Source organism: Anguilla rostrata, chromosome 4 (genome assembly GCF_018555375.3).
Source record: "Anguilla rostrata isolate EN2019 chromosome 4, ASM1855537v3, whole genome shotgun sequence".
NCBI lineage: Eukaryota > Metazoa > Chordata > Actinopteri > Anguilliformes > Anguillidae > Anguilla > Anguilla rostrata.
Window position 1 is genome coordinate 30,215,699 of NC_057936.1, and position 17,212 is coordinate 30,232,910.

General features: G+C 44.6%; 1 protein-coding gene across 2 annotated transcripts in view; it reads right to left on the reverse strand.

Annotated features, from left to right (window-relative positions):
- Window positions 1-216: 216 nt before the first annotated feature.
- Window positions 217-17,212, reverse strand: part of rxrgb (retinoid X receptor, gamma b) — a 29,449-nt gene continuing 12,453 nt past the window's right edge. The window contains exons 1-10 of one of the 2 annotated variants that reach the window (XM_064332160.1): window positions 14,539-14,611; window positions 12,094-12,314; window positions 6,704-6,848; window positions 6,196-6,375; window positions 4,720-4,880; window positions 3,515-3,644; window positions 3,044-3,176; window positions 1,159-1,250; window positions 900-1,005; window positions 217-720 (exon numbers count right to left, since the gene is read on the reverse strand). In XM_064332160.1, coding sequence (XP_064188230.1) covers window positions 573-720; window positions 900-1,005; window positions 1,159-1,250; window positions 3,044-3,176; window positions 3,515-3,644; window positions 4,720-4,880; window positions 6,196-6,375; window positions 6,704-6,848; window positions 12,094-12,314; window positions 14,539-14,596 — 1,374 coding nt within the window. In that variant the 5' untranslated portion in view covers window positions 14,597-14,611 and the 3' untranslated portion in view covers window positions 217-572. Of the gene's footprint in view, window positions 721-899; window positions 1,006-1,158; window positions 1,251-3,043; window positions 3,177-3,514; window positions 3,645-4,719; window positions 4,881-6,195; window positions 6,376-6,703; window positions 6,849-12,093; window positions 12,336-14,538; window positions 14,612-17,212 lie in introns of those variants that run through there. The other variant, XM_064332159.1, reaches the window with a different exon arrangement.

Below are 17,212 nucleotides of genomic sequence, written 5' to 3' on the forward strand. Positions count from 1 at the left end.
GTTGTAATTAGTACAATTACTAGTAGTGGAACTTTGGGTGTTATAGTTTTTGAAATACATTTCCTTATAGTGGATTGCCTCATTCCTCATTTTTTATCTTGGTATTTTTTTTGTTTTCCCAACAGTGCCATCTAGTGGTGAAACTATGAAAGTGTGTGGGTATTGAATAATTATCATTTTGTTTTATATTCGCAGCGGAAAAATGATGCTAAAAAACCATTTTAAATTACTTTATTTTGACAGAATTCTATTGTATATTTTCAAAGGTGGTGACAGTTTCTGTATTTACCAATTAATAAAATTAGATTTTATCTTGCAGAAGGTAGCAGTTAAATTGAATATTTGGAATGACCTATTTACAGCAAAAAGAAAGAAAAGAATCTTTGACATTTCTATTAAATTCATTTAGACAGTGTACCTTTAACCCCCCACCCTGCCTGCCCTCTCCCATACAAATTTTTCACATTAATAATTGTGCTTGGTACAAAATATGTAGTTTACAACTTAATCATTTTTTATCTTTATATCAATTACATGGGGTTGGGATTATTTACAAAGGGTGCCAGCTTGTGTCATGTGATCTGGTGCGGAGCCTCGAGCATTTCCATCAGGAAGGTATCGATGGGAGTGTCTCCAATCAGCTTGAAGAAGAAGAGGTGCTCCAGACACTTCAGCCCAATAGAGCGGAGGGCTGGCAGGCGGAGCAAGAGTTTGGCAAACCTGGGGAAAAGGAAGAAAGCAACCAGTGTCTGTCATTGATACTGTACTCAGAGTAGGCATGGAACTAATGTCAGGCATTACACTGGTCAAAGGCAGAGGGACACTCTGAGCTACTAGAGTGAAGAGTGAAAAAAGCTAGCGGTTTTAACGATGACGGGGGACGAGAGTCCGAAACCCACCGGCCAGGCTGGTCAGGATATTTCTGCTTGGTGTAAGATTCCAGGGACGCGTAAACCTTTTCCCTCAAACCCTCCACCTCAGACGGGTTCGATAAACCCTTCGCATCTGCAAAGAACATATATTTACCCCATTAAGATGCTGTTAAGCGCAGTCATTAGGAAGCAACTAGAGGGAGAAACTGTATACACACTAGCTTACTCATTCAACAACAGGACTGCGAGCACCAAATAAATACCAAAAATGGCACGACCAAGTGACCTGGATTAAAGAGGACAATCGCCCGGAGACAGCCCAGCTCCGTCTTATCCATCTGCATGTCTTTCATCTTGGACACCAGCTCTGTCAGGACTCTGCAGAGGAATCAACAAGAAAATATCCCTTTTTATGACAGGCACTGTAATTTTGACCACAGAATGTATGCGTTATATCTTACTTTTATCTCTTTAAAAAGGATTATCCATAATTATAACGCAGTGGCGCATTCGTTTAAGTCGTCACGCTGTGGTGAAAGGATGAGCCCTGTTTCATCACTAGCGACCCCTGCTGGTCAGGCGGGGCGCCTGCAGGCTGCATGCTGAAGTCGCATATGAGATTCCGCCGACTCCACTCGAGTGCGTCCCCTTACTTTTCATTCCTCGCCTCCTTTCCTCCGCTCCCCCACTACCACTCGTCTCCCACCCGGAAGTACGTGGAGGAAAGGAGGGGAGGAAAGAGTTTGAAGCCGCTTCGCCCATACAGTTCTGCACGCTTCGCTCGTCTCCTCCAATATTGGGAGACTGGAGGGAGGACACTAAGATCGGTTTCTGGGGCACGGAGGAAACGAGGCGGCGGGGGGGGGAAGAAGGAAGCCTTTCTCGAGTGTCGGGACACACCCTGTGAGGGCTCGGCTGTGGGCTGCACTGCAAAAAGAAGCGCGCTGGTGACACCATGTGTTTAGGAGGGGAACTGCGCATGACTCAACTCTCCGGAACCAGCAGAAGATTTTGTGCGTGAACGTGGTTGCGAATAGCTGGACATACCAAATTAGCATGGGAATTAGATGGCCAGCCCCACGTTTGAAACTGATATTTATTTTCTTTCATTTTAAAGAGGTGAGAAAGCAAAAGACACTTTTCAACACACTCGCACTTCATTTCAACACGCTTGCATGTCGTGTTCAATACACTGAAGGACCACCGGCTATGTCAGAGACATAATAAAATTTTTCGGACATTCTGCACATTCTGCACTGTAACACAAAGCATTTCTAACAGAAATGATTATATAAGGCTGCCACAGCGAAATACTGTAGATTCACTGTGTTTGGCCATTCTTCTATGCGCTTTATTATCATTTTACTTTGAAAATAAAAAAAAACTGCCCAGGATATCTGCCTTCTGTTCACACAAACTAAAATATTCATATCACAATAGATATCCTGACCTTATTATGGTGCAATACAGTGAGGACTTTCTCCTTTTATTTACCAGTGTCACTGGAGCTCAGGCATTTGCTTTGCAAAACAGACGTACAAGAGATGTACTGTCAGGAGTAGACAGGAGCATGTAGCTCCCCTCTGAGTGGATAAATTTCAGTGGCACAATTGTGATGTTTTGTTACATTGAAGTGTTGAATCAGTTTGGGGAATTTGTACCATTTTCTGTGTATAATGTACATCCACAATAGACTGCAAAAGACTGAATATCTACCAAAATTACTGCTACCCAATTTGTCCTTGGGAAATTGGCCACAGATATGTTTAATTTTTTAGCTAGTAGTATTATTCACACGTTAAAGGGCGAGAGCAGGAATTTGACTGTTGGTCCACACATTCCTTTCCTAGGGAAAATTTATTTACTGCCTAACTTTTATACTTGTTACAAATTGACAGGAGGAACATCCATGTATTCTAATTCCAGACATAATTTGGGATGCCATTTTTAAATCCACACATGGCACACATCCACACATGCTTAAAATGTGTTTAAAATCACTGCCTTGATTGCTTTATAATGTGTATTTTTCTACGTGAGCATATGTGTGTGAGTGCATAGGTTATTTGATTGGGAGGAGGGGTGACAAATTGAAGGGAACCATAAACATTTATGTAAAAAAAAAAGTCACATGACCCAGGGAATTAGCAGGGGGGTGTGGCCAGGCTGACCTGTCAAAGATGGAGCCCACCCCCGCACTGTGGGCGCTGCTTCGATGGACGTGCAGGCCGGTGGCCAGGAGGATGCCGTCTTTCACCGTGACCGAGCGGTGAGAGAACGAGGCTATGAGCAGCTCGTTCCAGCCTGAAACACACCCACAAACACTGCGGTCAGACCCGGTCCCTTTTCGGTCACACACAACAGAGAACAGAACCACACTCCCGTTCATCTGTTCAGGTCACTGGGATACTCCTTCACTTTCTCATGTGGAATCCATCTGGACATTTCATAGCACAAAAGCCTAATCTTGTCCGCTTCTGGAGTCCCCTATAAACTTGCACTTCACGGACGAAGATAGCAGTGGGTTGAAGGAGATTGTACTGACTTCGGGCAGTGTTTTTCATTAAAGCACACATCTTTTTTCAGCTGACCTACGTTATGGGAAGCGAGCGCTCTTTGACTGGGCCGGTGGGCTAGCGTACCTGCCCGTAGCAGAATGACTTGATCGTCCAGCGGCAGCTCAGAGAAGTGCGGGATCCTCTTTGCCCACTCCACCAGGGTGAAGAGCTGCTTGTCCGCTGCTTGGCAAATGTTAGTGACGGGGTCGTTAGTCTGCCGGAGAGAGAGAGAGAGAGAGAGAGAGAGAGAGAGAGAGCAGCGTTACCAACAGCAACTTCAAAAGCTTCCCACAATCGACGATTGCAGTACTATACAGTGTATATCTTCAACGACCTGGGAACAATGCCATACGTGATATAATAGTAAGTGTGATTGTACAAAATCAGTTTGAGCAATAAACGTTTAAATTTTTCAGAATAAAAGTCCTAGACTAATTTGCCAAAAAGAATATATGTTCAGTCGCTACATTGTCAGATCTTTAAAGTGGGATTCCTTAATTTTTTCAAATGAAAAAATGCCATATTTGATATGTCATGCTGACATATTTGTATCAATATCAATGCAATGTGTGTTTGCATTCTGAAATTTTTCCTCCATATGCTATTTCCCGCTGGAGGTGTCGGGTGTGAAAATCCCACCAAGTATTCAAATGTAATGACACGCGCACAGGAACTTGAATGCCAAATATGAAAGAGCAAGCGACTAAAATGCAAAAAGCATCTTTAAAATCAGGTTTGATATGTTGCTCAATATTACCGTGTCAGACAACATTGTTGGTTGTCTCTTGGGTTCTTTCTCCAAAATATGCTATCACTGGATTATCTTCCAAAAAAAAATAAGAACTCAATATTTTCCAAGTAATAGCTTCGTTTCGAATGGAACTCTGGTACTTGGGAGTGTGAAGACAAACCTTTGTGACCACCGGTCACCACAGATGTTGCCAAATCCACCAAAACTAAAAAATTAAGGATAGCCACTTTAAGGTATCAATGAGGTTGACAATATGTTGTATGCTGTGCTGTGTCACATTATAGTATCAGTGTTCAGGTGTTAGGCAATGTTGACAATACGTGGCCAATACTGTGCTGTTGCATCTCGGACCACACCAATGTTCAGTAGGGTCAATAACCCAGCTCATACTGTGCTATGTCTCAACTGGCTACACACCCAAGTGTAGCTCCAGCACCCAGGTGTTCAGTTAAGAGTGCTCTGCGTCTGACCTCACACCCCCAGCTGCAGCTCTAGCGTCGTAATGATCAGACGGTACTGCAACGCGCAAGGCGCTAACCGAGTTGCTAGGGCTGCCGTCGACGTAGGTCTCGGTCTTTGGCTCCACGGCCAGCTCAGCGTCCAGGATCTTGTCCACAGGCATTTCCTCGTTAAAGCAGCTGGTGGACTCCACCTCGCTATCGCTCCGCTCCTTCCCTCTCTGCCTCTCCTCCTGCACCGCTGAAAACACACACACCGCATCAACACGTCACCTCAACACAGGGCGCACAGGTCACTGCCCTCAACGCAAACTCATCAGCAGATATGAGAAACAAAACCATATATGACATTCACAATAGGCCTAAATATAGTAATAATAAAAATAAAAATACAAATAAAAATGTAAATAAACGGTTGTGGGACTTGGTAATTGGTAAATGGACTGCATTTATATAGCGATTTTATCCAAAGCGCTTTACAATTGATGCCTCTCATTCACCCATTCACACACACACTCACACACTAACGGTGAAAGGCTGCCATGTAAGGTACCAATCAGCTCAATGGGAGAAATTAGGGGTTAGGTGTCTTGCTCAGGGACCCTTCGACACGCCCAGGGTAGGGGATCGAACCGGTAACCCTCCGACTGCCAGACAACCGCTCTTACCTCCTGAGCTATGTCGCCCCTGGCAAATATGAAAATATCTGCCTGAGGGCAAGGCGGGATTTGATCCTTCAGTCTCAGGCTTACCAGTCTATAACTTTGTTAGTGCACCACCATGACTGTCTTATTGCACTAATTTTAATGGGTTTGGCAGTTGCATGTGTCATAAAGTCGAGGAACTGGAGCTTTTATAACTAAACCCTATCTAACAATGGAAAAGCAAATAGGTACTGAACCTGTTCTTTCTTAATGAAGAAGCTTTCATTAATCACAAATTGTATTTAGACTGCATACATTAAAACACATTTGTGCAGCAGGGTTTGAGGATATAGTGCTAAATGTAGGCTAGTAAACACTAAATTAAGGTGAGCGTTGGTTGAAGCAAGAGACAGTGTAAACAGGTGTGTTTTCTTTCTGAGCCAGAATTGCGCTGGTGCAGTGACTGGGCTGTCCTTACAGAAGTAGAGAGCTCATTCCACCACTGGGGGGCAGAGTAGAGCAGCAATGTGCAATGTCCGTTAAAGGAGAGGAGTAAATGGTGTGTGTGTGTGCCCGGTGAGTCCCTCCAGGGTGTAATCCTGCCTCTCGGCCAATAAATGCTGGGATAGGCTCCAGCATCCCCCTGCGACCCAGGAATAAGTGGGTATAGATAATGAATGGATGGACAGCAAAGCAATTATAGAATGTGGGGTGTTTATAAATACAAACTACTACTTCTTATTCTAATTATGATTATTACTATTGTTTTGGCACATCCTAAGGTAATTTCGGATACTTTTTTCCAGTGAATAATTTCAATGTTTACAGCGATTCTGTTGATTTAACCAGCTGAGTCGTCAAACCTGGCGTTGATCAGCGCCCTCAGCCCCCCCCTCCCCACCACCAGCTCACCTTCCCTCTTCATGCCCATGGCCAGACACTTCTGGTAGCGGCAGTACTGGCAGCGGTTGCGCTGCCGCTTGTCGATCAGGCACTCCTTGCTGTCCCGGCACGTGTAAGTGAGGTCTTTCCTGATGGTGCGCTTGAAGAAGCCTTTGCAGCCTTCACAGCTGTACACGCCGTAGTGCTTTCCTGGTCGCCCGCGGAAACAGAGCAGCTTTCACTTCACGACCCCCGACACTTAATCAGAGACTCACGGTCTAGTGGAGTAACTCAAATGTGACCAATTCATTGAGACTCGTTTACGTTTTATTCAGCCATCCTAAATAGCAAACGCTTGAATAAACAGTGGTGTATGGTCATGTATGTCTCTCATTGTGCGCGTGTGTCTGCGGTTGTGCACAAAGGCTGCATAAAAGACAATTCATTGACCATTTAAAGGTACAGGAAGTTGTGTGTGAATTATTGCCCTTTTCACAAGGCAGCGGAGTTGCTGAGGACAGGAGGAGTGCCCTGTTACCTGAGGAGCGGTCCCCACAGATAGCGCACAGGTGCTTGGACATGGACCCTGGGCTGGTGCACTGGTAGCTCATGTTGCCCAGGCCCGTCAGCCCAGGGGGAGGTTTGATGTCCTCCGTGCTGCTCACATTGTTCATGGAGTTCATCTGTTGGACAGAAGAAGAACAGAGCATCGAGACCACTTCTTTTACACTTTTACTCACCCTCACCCCACACCCACCCGCCGTCAGCCATCACCCCCGCACCCCCCCCCCCTCACCCGTCACCCCCCAACCCCCCTCACCCTCTTCAGCGGTCAGACAAGCCGGCGAGCTGCGGACGTTCCCCCGTTTGGAGGACGCGCAAGCGACTGTGTCACGGGTTATATGAACTCCTATTCAACTGCCAAGTCAGCGACTGTTAACTCTCCACGTGACGGCCCGTGTTATGCATGTTGAATGTTGAAACGAGAGGGTGTTAAGTAAGTTCATCTTCAAGTAGGTCGTAGTTCTGCTTGCGGCCAGTAGATGGAAGCAGGTTCATTATGGACAAAATGCTTGTACGTCAATTTACCACTGAACTGGAGGAAATGCACTTGGCTCGACACTTTTTGAAGTAAAAGAAGTCATCCACGATTAGCCTGTACTTGTAAAAAGCTACTTCAGGTTAATTATACATTATAAATTGCCCAGGTTAAATTTACTTTCTAAAAATGTTGAGGTTAAATCATAGACTGTATAAAAAGGGTTAAATGTGCATTATAAGCATATCCAAGTTAAATCAACATAAAAACAAAAGAATCTGGGTTGAATCTACATTATAAACATGTCCAAGTTAATCTACATTCTGAAAGGCCCTGGTTACATCTAAATGATAAAAATCTATATATACAGATTAAATCTATATTAACAAGTTTAGTGTAAATTGACATTATAGATATGCTGATGTTAAATCAACATTACTCACAACATTACTTTTAACTCCTTCTGAAGAGCCCCCCTTTTTTGAAACAAGCCTGAAAACAACATACACAAAATACAATAGGTTACTATTCTTGAACTCGTTTAACTACAGGCATAATCCTGATCTCTTTTGAAAGGTAACCCTTGGGAGTTTGTTTTCCAAGAGTCTGAACTGTTCTACATATTACTGAAAAAAAGTAAAAGAAGCTCAAACACAGTGGAAGTTTTTTCTCACCTAAAAGATTTGTTTTGAGTGGATACAGATGCCTGTGGCTGGTGGGCTCATAAACACAATGGAGCCACAATGCAGGACAAACCCTGGTTCAAATTTGATGACAATACCACCAATAATGAGTATTCTGCATTGTTTTGCTAAGCTATGTCTAGGTGGATTTCCAAAAAGGCAATTTGGAGACTCCAAAAGGACATCTGGTAACCAAATTATATTATGGGTCCTTAGAGGTGTAAAATACTAGCCTATACATTATACTCTACATTCTTGCCTGTAACCCTCCACCCCCCTTGCCACCTCTGTCAGCAGCAAGTCTGAGAGATTAGAGAAAATAACCACATTAGCCATCTAGTTTACAAATCCATTGATTGAGGTCCAATGATTGAAGAAATACCCCACCCCCTTCAACATATTTCACATGCCACCTTTATTGTTCAAAATTAAGCCTACTGCTCATTTATAATCTTACTGAATAATGATAAAGATAAAATATTTTCAGAATTTATTTAAATGCACACTGATATAACATGAGATATAACAATTCCTTCATTTAACATGCCCTCTGCTGTGGAGTCGACACCATTTTCACTGTCTTCCACAGAAATATTCACTCAGGCGAGTGATTTCTTCCAAGGCTTCCAAATGCTGAATCTTATGTTTAGACTTAAGCATTGCTAAATAAATTTTTGTTTTAAAACAACGACCTTTAGGCATAAATGTTCAAGAACTTTTTTACCGGAGCATAACATTCTCAGTATGCATACTGAAAAAGTAGTGGTTTGTTTATGCAAGAGAAACAATCAGTGAGTTTACATGCACAGTTGATATTGAATATATTAATAGCTTGATTTGGCCAAAGATGAGATTTAATTGGACTTGATTGTCGTTGTCCCAATATACATGACTCGGAGAGATTTATTGACCGAGGTGTGTCTGAAGAAGACTTTCTTCCGGTTGACCTTTTGCGTCAAATAGTGGAACCAAAACAAAACAACAGGTAGCTAGTAGCAAGTGGCGCCCTCGTCAAACGGCGGACTTTAGTTGGTTTTGTCTGTGCCTGGACTATTAAAGACAAAAAATGGACAACTTTACAGCGCTGTACATTTCGTAGGTTCTATACGCTTCAGTTTTGGTACAAATGAGATGCACACTATCCCTGGTGCTTATGGTGATTTCGCCATGATACCTCCTCAACTGTGTGCTCGCTGTTCAACTTCCAGGTTAATTATAACTGTCGCAGTGGAACCTCTAACCTACGGAATATGCGCAGAACGCCTAGGCGTTTGGCCTATTTAAGCGTATATATGCCGTAGTAAATCGACCCCCAACGGCATTATCTAGGTATGTTATTCCGACTCTGAAAAAATGGACTCAGTACGATTTCAGTCGGACTAAAACAATAAATCGACTTTTTAAAACATCATGTAAACCCACTGAATGAGTGTCCTTTTATGCAAGCCTAGCAAACTATAAACTATTAGAAACATAATTTAATTGGCTAAAATGCTTCTCAGTGGTCATTATAATACCTTGCCATTGGCTGGCTGTGTCTGGGCAGAAGTTATACTGTCCATGACAAGTCGTTGCTTAAGCATGGTGGGTCCCATCGGATATACTGAGGGACTGCTTGGCCAGTACTGGCCAGAGAACTATGTAGGTGGGCTCATCTTGTTCCAGAGAATCTCTACAAATCGGAGATAATAACATTCGTATGTACACAGTACTTTTGGTGTGCATGCCACGGCAAAATGGACAACAACAAAAATTCCTCCGGGGAATTGCTAAGCAAACAAAGGACAATCCATCAATGTTTTGCCGAGTTAGCAAGTTTTTGCGACTACAACTACAGCTGATTTTGCTCACTGGACCCTTGCCATGATAAGGACACTGCCTTTACCATGATTTGTGTTGTCTGTGGATTTCCTAAACACACAGAAGGTGAGGAATCCCCAAGCTTGTTTTTGCCTCCTCATATGTTGCAAAATAAGGAACCATTGTCACTAAAACATTGGCATCATTAAATAGTTTATAGAGATAGAACCATGCGTTTTAACACTTTCAAATGTTATAACGTGTGATCAGAATGAATGCAAATAAACCCACTCCCAGCCGAATATCGGCTGGTGCAACTTAAGGGGTTAAATCCACATTGTTGAGGTTTTAAATTATTATTAAGGGGAAGGATAAAGTCTCAATATCACCATGTCCAGATTAAATCTATATTAAGAAATAGGCAGGAATCTATATGTAGTATATAGCAACAAAAGAAGATGTGAGATTTACAATAAAATCCAAGCAGTAAAGTAGGGGTTCCCAAACTGTGGGTCGCGAGCCCATGTAGATTCACCTGATTAGAGGATGGCTTCCACAGAAAATCTTGGAAAAAATTTTTTTTTTTGTCTCTTTAAAATTTGTGAGTGGTAGGCTACTACATGTCAAACATCACACCAGCCCACTTTAATAAAGCAATAACGCTTAAGAGGTCACAGTTTACCACCAATATAGTCATGACTAGAGGGTGTTGTTGGGCATGAGATGTATGCGGGGTGTTGGGGTAGTGTAAATATGTGGACATTCATTTGGGGTCACATCAGATAAAAGTTGGGGAACCCCTGCAGTACAGGGTGTATAGCACACTCTGCAATAGAATAGGGATGTAGCGGCTGATGTCTGTAGGCTGTTAGACGTGTCCTCCCTCAATTAAAGAGGGAGGCCCACAGTTCACAGGTGCAACAGACTTGAGCCTGTCCATCTCCCTGACTCATTATGAAAATCTTATCAAATATAGAACATCTACATTTGTTCTGAACGCAGGAAAACACCAGCATCCTGTTGAAGAGGGAAATGAGCAGCTGAATTCAAGTAGCATCATGCCAAAAACAATGCCTGTGGGTTGTGCTCCCACATTTCCATCTCAGGGTTGGCGGGTGAAATATTTGGGTCTTTTTCCAGCCCTGCTTGGAAAAGGTGAGCACTGCAGTACATAGAACAGCAGTGAAAAAAGGGGGGGGGGGGGGGTTTGTACGCTGTGGCCTTGAACACGAGTGACCTACATACCGACACTCTCCGGTCCACGTGTCTCATACCGAGCACATCAGCTGTACATTATGGATGCTCTGCTGAATACTTCATATAGTTGATTTACATTCCTGTGGTCTGTTAGGCTAAAATTCCACTATGGAAAAGACACCATATGGGACAGCTGTAGCTGAAAGCTCAAGGAAGCTCTGCTACGGGCTTACAATTCGCCTCTGTGCTTTTAAAACTAAAAAGTGCTCCAATGTACCGTGGCTGTCCCTCACAATACAATAATATCTGCCAGCACTTCAGCAGAGGTTCTTTAGATTACACAGCCAAGCTCAGTGAAGTCTCTCCCTTTTAGTCAGACTGTATTCAAGCAATAGGGCCCTCTGGGCGAAAGCTAGGGAGTGGGCCGCTGTCGCAAATAAATGAGCATCCCATTTCTCTGGTGCGGCCACAGCGAGTCAATGTGGCGTATACAAGTGGCCCACCCACGAACAAATACCACGCCATTTTTTATTATTTACCAAGAAAGACTACTAGAAAGCAGAGATCCACAAAACAAACCATAAATACCAAAGATTCGGCATTTATGTTGCTCAGGGCAGCTCACAAACCTGGCAGTGACAGAAACCCAGTATAGAAAGCGGTACTTCATGCTACAAGCATTGCTGTGAGGTACTGCGGAGAGACCGGGACACAGGTCCATTAGTCGGTGAGCGCCATTGTCCCATAGGTGCTCTCTGTCCCTGCTCGTCAGCAGGGAGTCTCTGAAACGCCTCTCTTCCTCGCTCGGGGGGGCGCGTTTGACACCACGTCGACGGCGGCTTCTGATATCAATTAAAGGCTCACATTCCGCCCACAGCGGACTGTGCTCCGGAGGGAGCCAATCAGGCCCTCGGTAAGGAGTTCACGGAAGGGTAATAGCTTTGTTTTCAGAGCAACGGTACACAGACAAACTGGTGGAATTCCAAACGCTTGGAAAGCTGCATATATGTAAACAAGCCTCCTCATTCCACATCTGCGCCTCATTTCCTCATTACGCTTTGCTGAGGGGGTAACGCTGTTCCACAGAGCGCCCGATATCGCGCGCTGATCTAAGCGGGCAGAGAGAGCTGGGAGAGCAGCAAAAACGCACAGGGATGAATGGAAACCACACGTCCTTCACCACCGGCAGCCTGGAGGGCGAGCTCCTACCTGCAGAGGACTGCTGAGGGCTCCGAAGTTCATTCCCGGCGTGGGGGGCATGGAGATGGTGGGGGACCCCAGAGAGGACGAGATGACGGAGTAGGGCGAGGCCAGCCCGTTCAGTGGGGAGCCCATTGTGCTCATCGGGGAGGGGAGGGGCCGGGAGGGGTTGACTGAAGTGCTGATGACGGAGGGGTGTCGCGCTACGGAGTTCATCTGAGGCTGAGACGAGTTCATGGAAACGGAGGAATCTGCGAACGCAAGGCAGCACAGCGGGTTAAGACAGACAGCAACGACGCCCCCTTTTCTACACCGCGGGGTTCAGATAAAACGAAGTCGCATTCCATTAGAGCCGAGGGTGTTTTCCAGCCCATCCCCCGCCGTCGTCGAGCCGCCCCGCCCCCCCCCCCTCCCGCCGCGTGACAGGGCCCAGGCTTGTCCAATTCCTGCGTGGTGGATCCTACCCCACCAGGGGAGAAAGGCATTCTGTGATCTCGGTCCAACAAGCAGACCTGGCCCGGAGTGACCCGAGCGATGCCATTCTCATGTCGACACGCAGTCCTTACACTTAATTAACCAGCCATAACAGAGCCTTTACACTCCATCTGAGTACCGGCTATAACAAAGGCTTTATTGTCAATCAGACTGTCGGCCATATAAAGCCTTTACACTAGGGATAAACTCGCTAAATGTTTTTTTTCACATTTAAACGACAAGGTTGGGGGAAATGTTTCTCTATACTTATCGCATTTCAATTTAAACCGACGAGCTAGCCAAACCCGAGCCACGATGGTGCTTTTAAATACAACGTTGCGAAAGCAGCCAAAGAGCGGATTTTAAAAGCAAATACTCCAGCCCAAGAGGAAGGAAAAGCACCGTATGATGGGTAGTAACAGGAAACACTCTGAATATTAAACAGAGAAGTCAAAGTTTTCCTCTAATAAGAACATCACCACTTTTTCTCTTCCTAGCAAAGCAGTGTCAGTTTAATTTCGCCACGCACTCAAGCTGACACCGAAGTTATCACTTGACAGTTGATCAAGGAACATTTTTCGATCACTTGACATGTCGATCAGGACTTATACTTTTAACCATGAGCCCACGGCAATCAGTGAGAACAGGACATTGGAAGAGCAAATTGTTAGTGGCGCTTAAAAATGCGTTTAATCGTTTAGAAATGTTCCTTTTACATTTTTGTTAACATCGATTAAACATTTAGAAGTCACACCCCAACTTTATACTCAATCAGTATCAGCCATAACAAAGACTTCATATTCAATCAGTATCAGCCATAACAAAGACTTTATACTAAATCAGTATCAGCCATAACAAAGACGCAGTAACGCAAGCCAAAATTCAATTAAGCACATTTTTGGCAAACAGAGCATTTGGCAAAATATTTTTATGAACGTTTTTTTACAAACAAAAGTCAAGCAAAAAAATGTAAAAATGTAAAACACTTTTTTGTTCAGGCTACCCCTGAAGTAGGCTAAGTTACAGGCGCCACATGAAATTGTCTGCTAATTCTTGTTTTTTATAGCCTATGTATACACCCACACACACACGTTATATATATATATATATATATAATTTTTGCCCCCTTCAAATGTTAAATGACAGTCTGGTATTTACATGAAAAAGCACATTTAGGTGATCTGTCCATCAGAGAGGTAATGGGACGTGACGTTTATGTGAAGCAGAGCCAGCTCATCAGAACGGCCTGAAGCCACACAGAGCGCTCTCACATTACACAGCATGTTCCTCAGTGGGTCGGCCTGGATGTCAGCGGCTTCACCAGCCAGTGTCATCAGGGGAAGACAAGCTTTCATAAATGCAATGGAGCATACCAGAAAGCCAAATCTAATTAATGTGTTTCCTTAGACAACAGATTCTTCTATCCATGCTTTCTTATCCGTACAAAGATCTGACGCAACATTTGTGTAACCTTCAAACTGCATCTCTGGAGCATCTGCTGCTTGCCATGTCTACTGACATTTTGGAATGTTACAAATAATTTGAATTTACAAAGGCAAATTTGGAATCCAGTCAATCACCACAGCAAAGGCTATTTTTAGTCTGAATACTGACACCTCGCTGACTGATGAAGACTAACGGTCACTCGTTATTTGACCAAAGCTATGATGAAACAGGAAATAAGGTGTGCCCAGTACTCACAGTCTAGGCCCTTTGGACACGTTAAGAGTGGTGAACAGGATACATGTTACTTTTGTACATGTTGGATTCATACACAGCTCACCCTTGTTTTTTTATTTTTTATTTGGGTCCACAGCTCAAGTTACAACACCCATGACTCTCTTCTGGGAGGGTACAGGCAGTAGTTAAATGGGGAAACAAACAGCTAGTGATTATGAGTGAATGTGCGCGCATGTGTGTGTCTGTGTGTGTGCATATGTGTGTCTGTGTGTGTGTGCATCCATGTGTGAGTGTGTGTGTGTGTGTGTGTGATTGGGTGAGTGTGTGTGTGTAGGTGTGTGTGTGTGTGTGTGTGCATATGTGCATGTGTGTACACACACTGGAGTAGCCTCACAAGCAGTAAAGTAACCTCAAAACACACACAGGCACACAGGCACACACGCACAACGCTCACACAAACACACACACATGTACACACACCGGCAGCGACACGACCATAATCCTCCACCGCTCTCCGCTAAATGTCACATTCCGACATTCCGGCGAGGAGAAACACCTGCGCCTGCAGCCGCGCTGAAAACGGCCGGAGAGGCCGGCGGGGTGCAGGAGCCACGCGGCACTGCCGGGAAGTCCACCCTCCGCAGCCCGTCTGCTCTTTAACCGAGCGGCCCGGTCGGCCTTCCGGCACGAACCCGAGCCGCGCCAACCACGGTGCTCCCGACATCCGCGGGGCCGCCGTGCGAGTCCTCGCCTCCCTGGCCACCGCGGCGGTCGGCGGACGCCGCAGAGGGCCACGCGCAATGTGCTTAATCCGCAGCGCGCATAGCAGCGGAGAAACTGAGCTCGGCGCGCGGCTTTCCTCCTGAAGGTCATGTTTCCCTTTTGGGCTGACCTTTGCCGGGTCAGAGCTGAAAGGTGCATTTTGTTATTTAAAATAGCGCTTGCTAAAAGTAAACAGACCCGCAAAACCCTGTTCTAGCAAATTCTGAAATAAATTAGTTGCAAGGCTTGTGATTGCTGCACGGAAAGACCTGATAGATTTCAGCAGACCATACATTTATGCACTCATAATGAAATATTGATGAGAACACTGTATTCGGTCAGGAGAAAAACAATTACTCTTGTAGATATTCCTGTCAGTGTTTTTTGGCTCGATATCAGACACACTATAGTAGCTGCATTAAACACAATTGTATATGCACCACAGAAGAATTGTTCATTCATTGTAGAGGGAAATTGATGCTATTTACTCCTTTATAATAACTTTCCCTAATGCTATTATTAATACTGGAGATGAGCATGGTCTTCTCTAACTCTCATTGCCAATCAAGTATTTATTGAGTTTGGCAGGAAAAAGACAACCTGGTTTGTCAGCACTTTGGCATTTAATTTCCAGGGGAATGGTCTTTAAAAGCCATGTCCTAATGATAGACCGAAAACACAGGCAAATTGGGGAACGGGTCCACCTCGTCAGCAGACAACAAGCTCTGAACTGCCCAGCCAGGCCTTGGTGAAAAGTACGCCAACAAAAAAAAAAAGAGAGTGCTTGGGAGGGCTTCCATGGTCACAACGCGGACAGAGCAGGAAACACGACCCCCCGCTGAGCGGGCCGTGGCGACGGGCGGCTATCTGCTCGGGCGTCGGGCCAGCCCAGAGGCGAAAAGCTGCTGACCGTCAGCCCAGAGAGGCACAAATGTGTGGGCCGAGATTTGGCGGCGAAAATTCTTGCAGCAGCAGCCAAGGTCACAGGACAGACGGTGTATGGCCTAGATCGAGAGGGAACGGTTCACGGTAATGGTCCAAGACAGTCACAAGCGAATGTGAAATGCTAACAATAGCACAGGCTATACTGACATGATCATTAATATTATGGTTTAAGAGGTCCTTGGCACCTCTTTTCAGAGAGCCCATTCTTTGAGCTGTATTACAGAACAGTCTGAAAACTCTCATTTCATCAGGTGGTCGAAAGACTTGAGTTATTAACTTAATGGCAAGGATACGGGTTCGTATTCGGAGCAACAATCTGTACCTAACTTTTCATTCTGTCTGACCTTGATTTTCAGAACCTCACTGATGTTCTTTGACCATCAGGGTTCTAACTGAAAAGTCAGATATGCCATGTACCTCAAAATAATCCATATCAGCATTCAAGTGACACAAGACCGTCTCCCTGAAGCATTAGCAATATTTTCCCTTATCATTTAAAACAAATATTGACACGGAGCTTGAAAGGAATCAGAATTTTCCTGGAATATGCTTCCCCGCCCCCCCCACCCTCCAACAAAACCCAGTAAACAAATTGCTGGTTGTGCCAAAAACAATTAAGCAATCACCTTTATAAGCCTCTATTGCACTCAGCAGGCCTACATCTATCTTCGCATTTCTTATGTTCCACACACTTAATATGGAAGAATGTCCTTGAATGACATTAAATAACTAATAGACCTTTGGCATTCTTGTTGGCACATTGGAGGTTCCTGAGCATCTCGTGAATAAAAACAATAGTGCTTCTGTGGGAGGACAGAAACTGTTAAGCAAGGCAGTGCTCACACAGCACTCTAGAATCACCACAGCACTCTAGAACCTTCACATGAAACGCCTGTCTCTAAATGAACCCCTCTAGAACCTTCACATGAAACGCCTGTCTCTCAATGAACCCCTCTAGAACCTTCACGTGAAACGCCTGTCTCTAAATGAACCCCTCTAGAACCTTCACATGAAACGCCTGTCTCTAAATGACCCTCTTTGATCCCTTCACATGAACTCCGGTTCAAAATGACCCCTTTGAACCCCAATGAAGTGTTCTCATGAACTCCTTTAAAAACTATGACATTGAACGTTCTGTCTCTGAAATAACCCTCTTAACCATTTTCACACTAAAACGTGTCTTCTAAAAACCATCTAAAAGCTAATGGATAACGACTCTCAAGATGAACCCTTGCACATTCAACATCACACACAGACTGTTTCATAC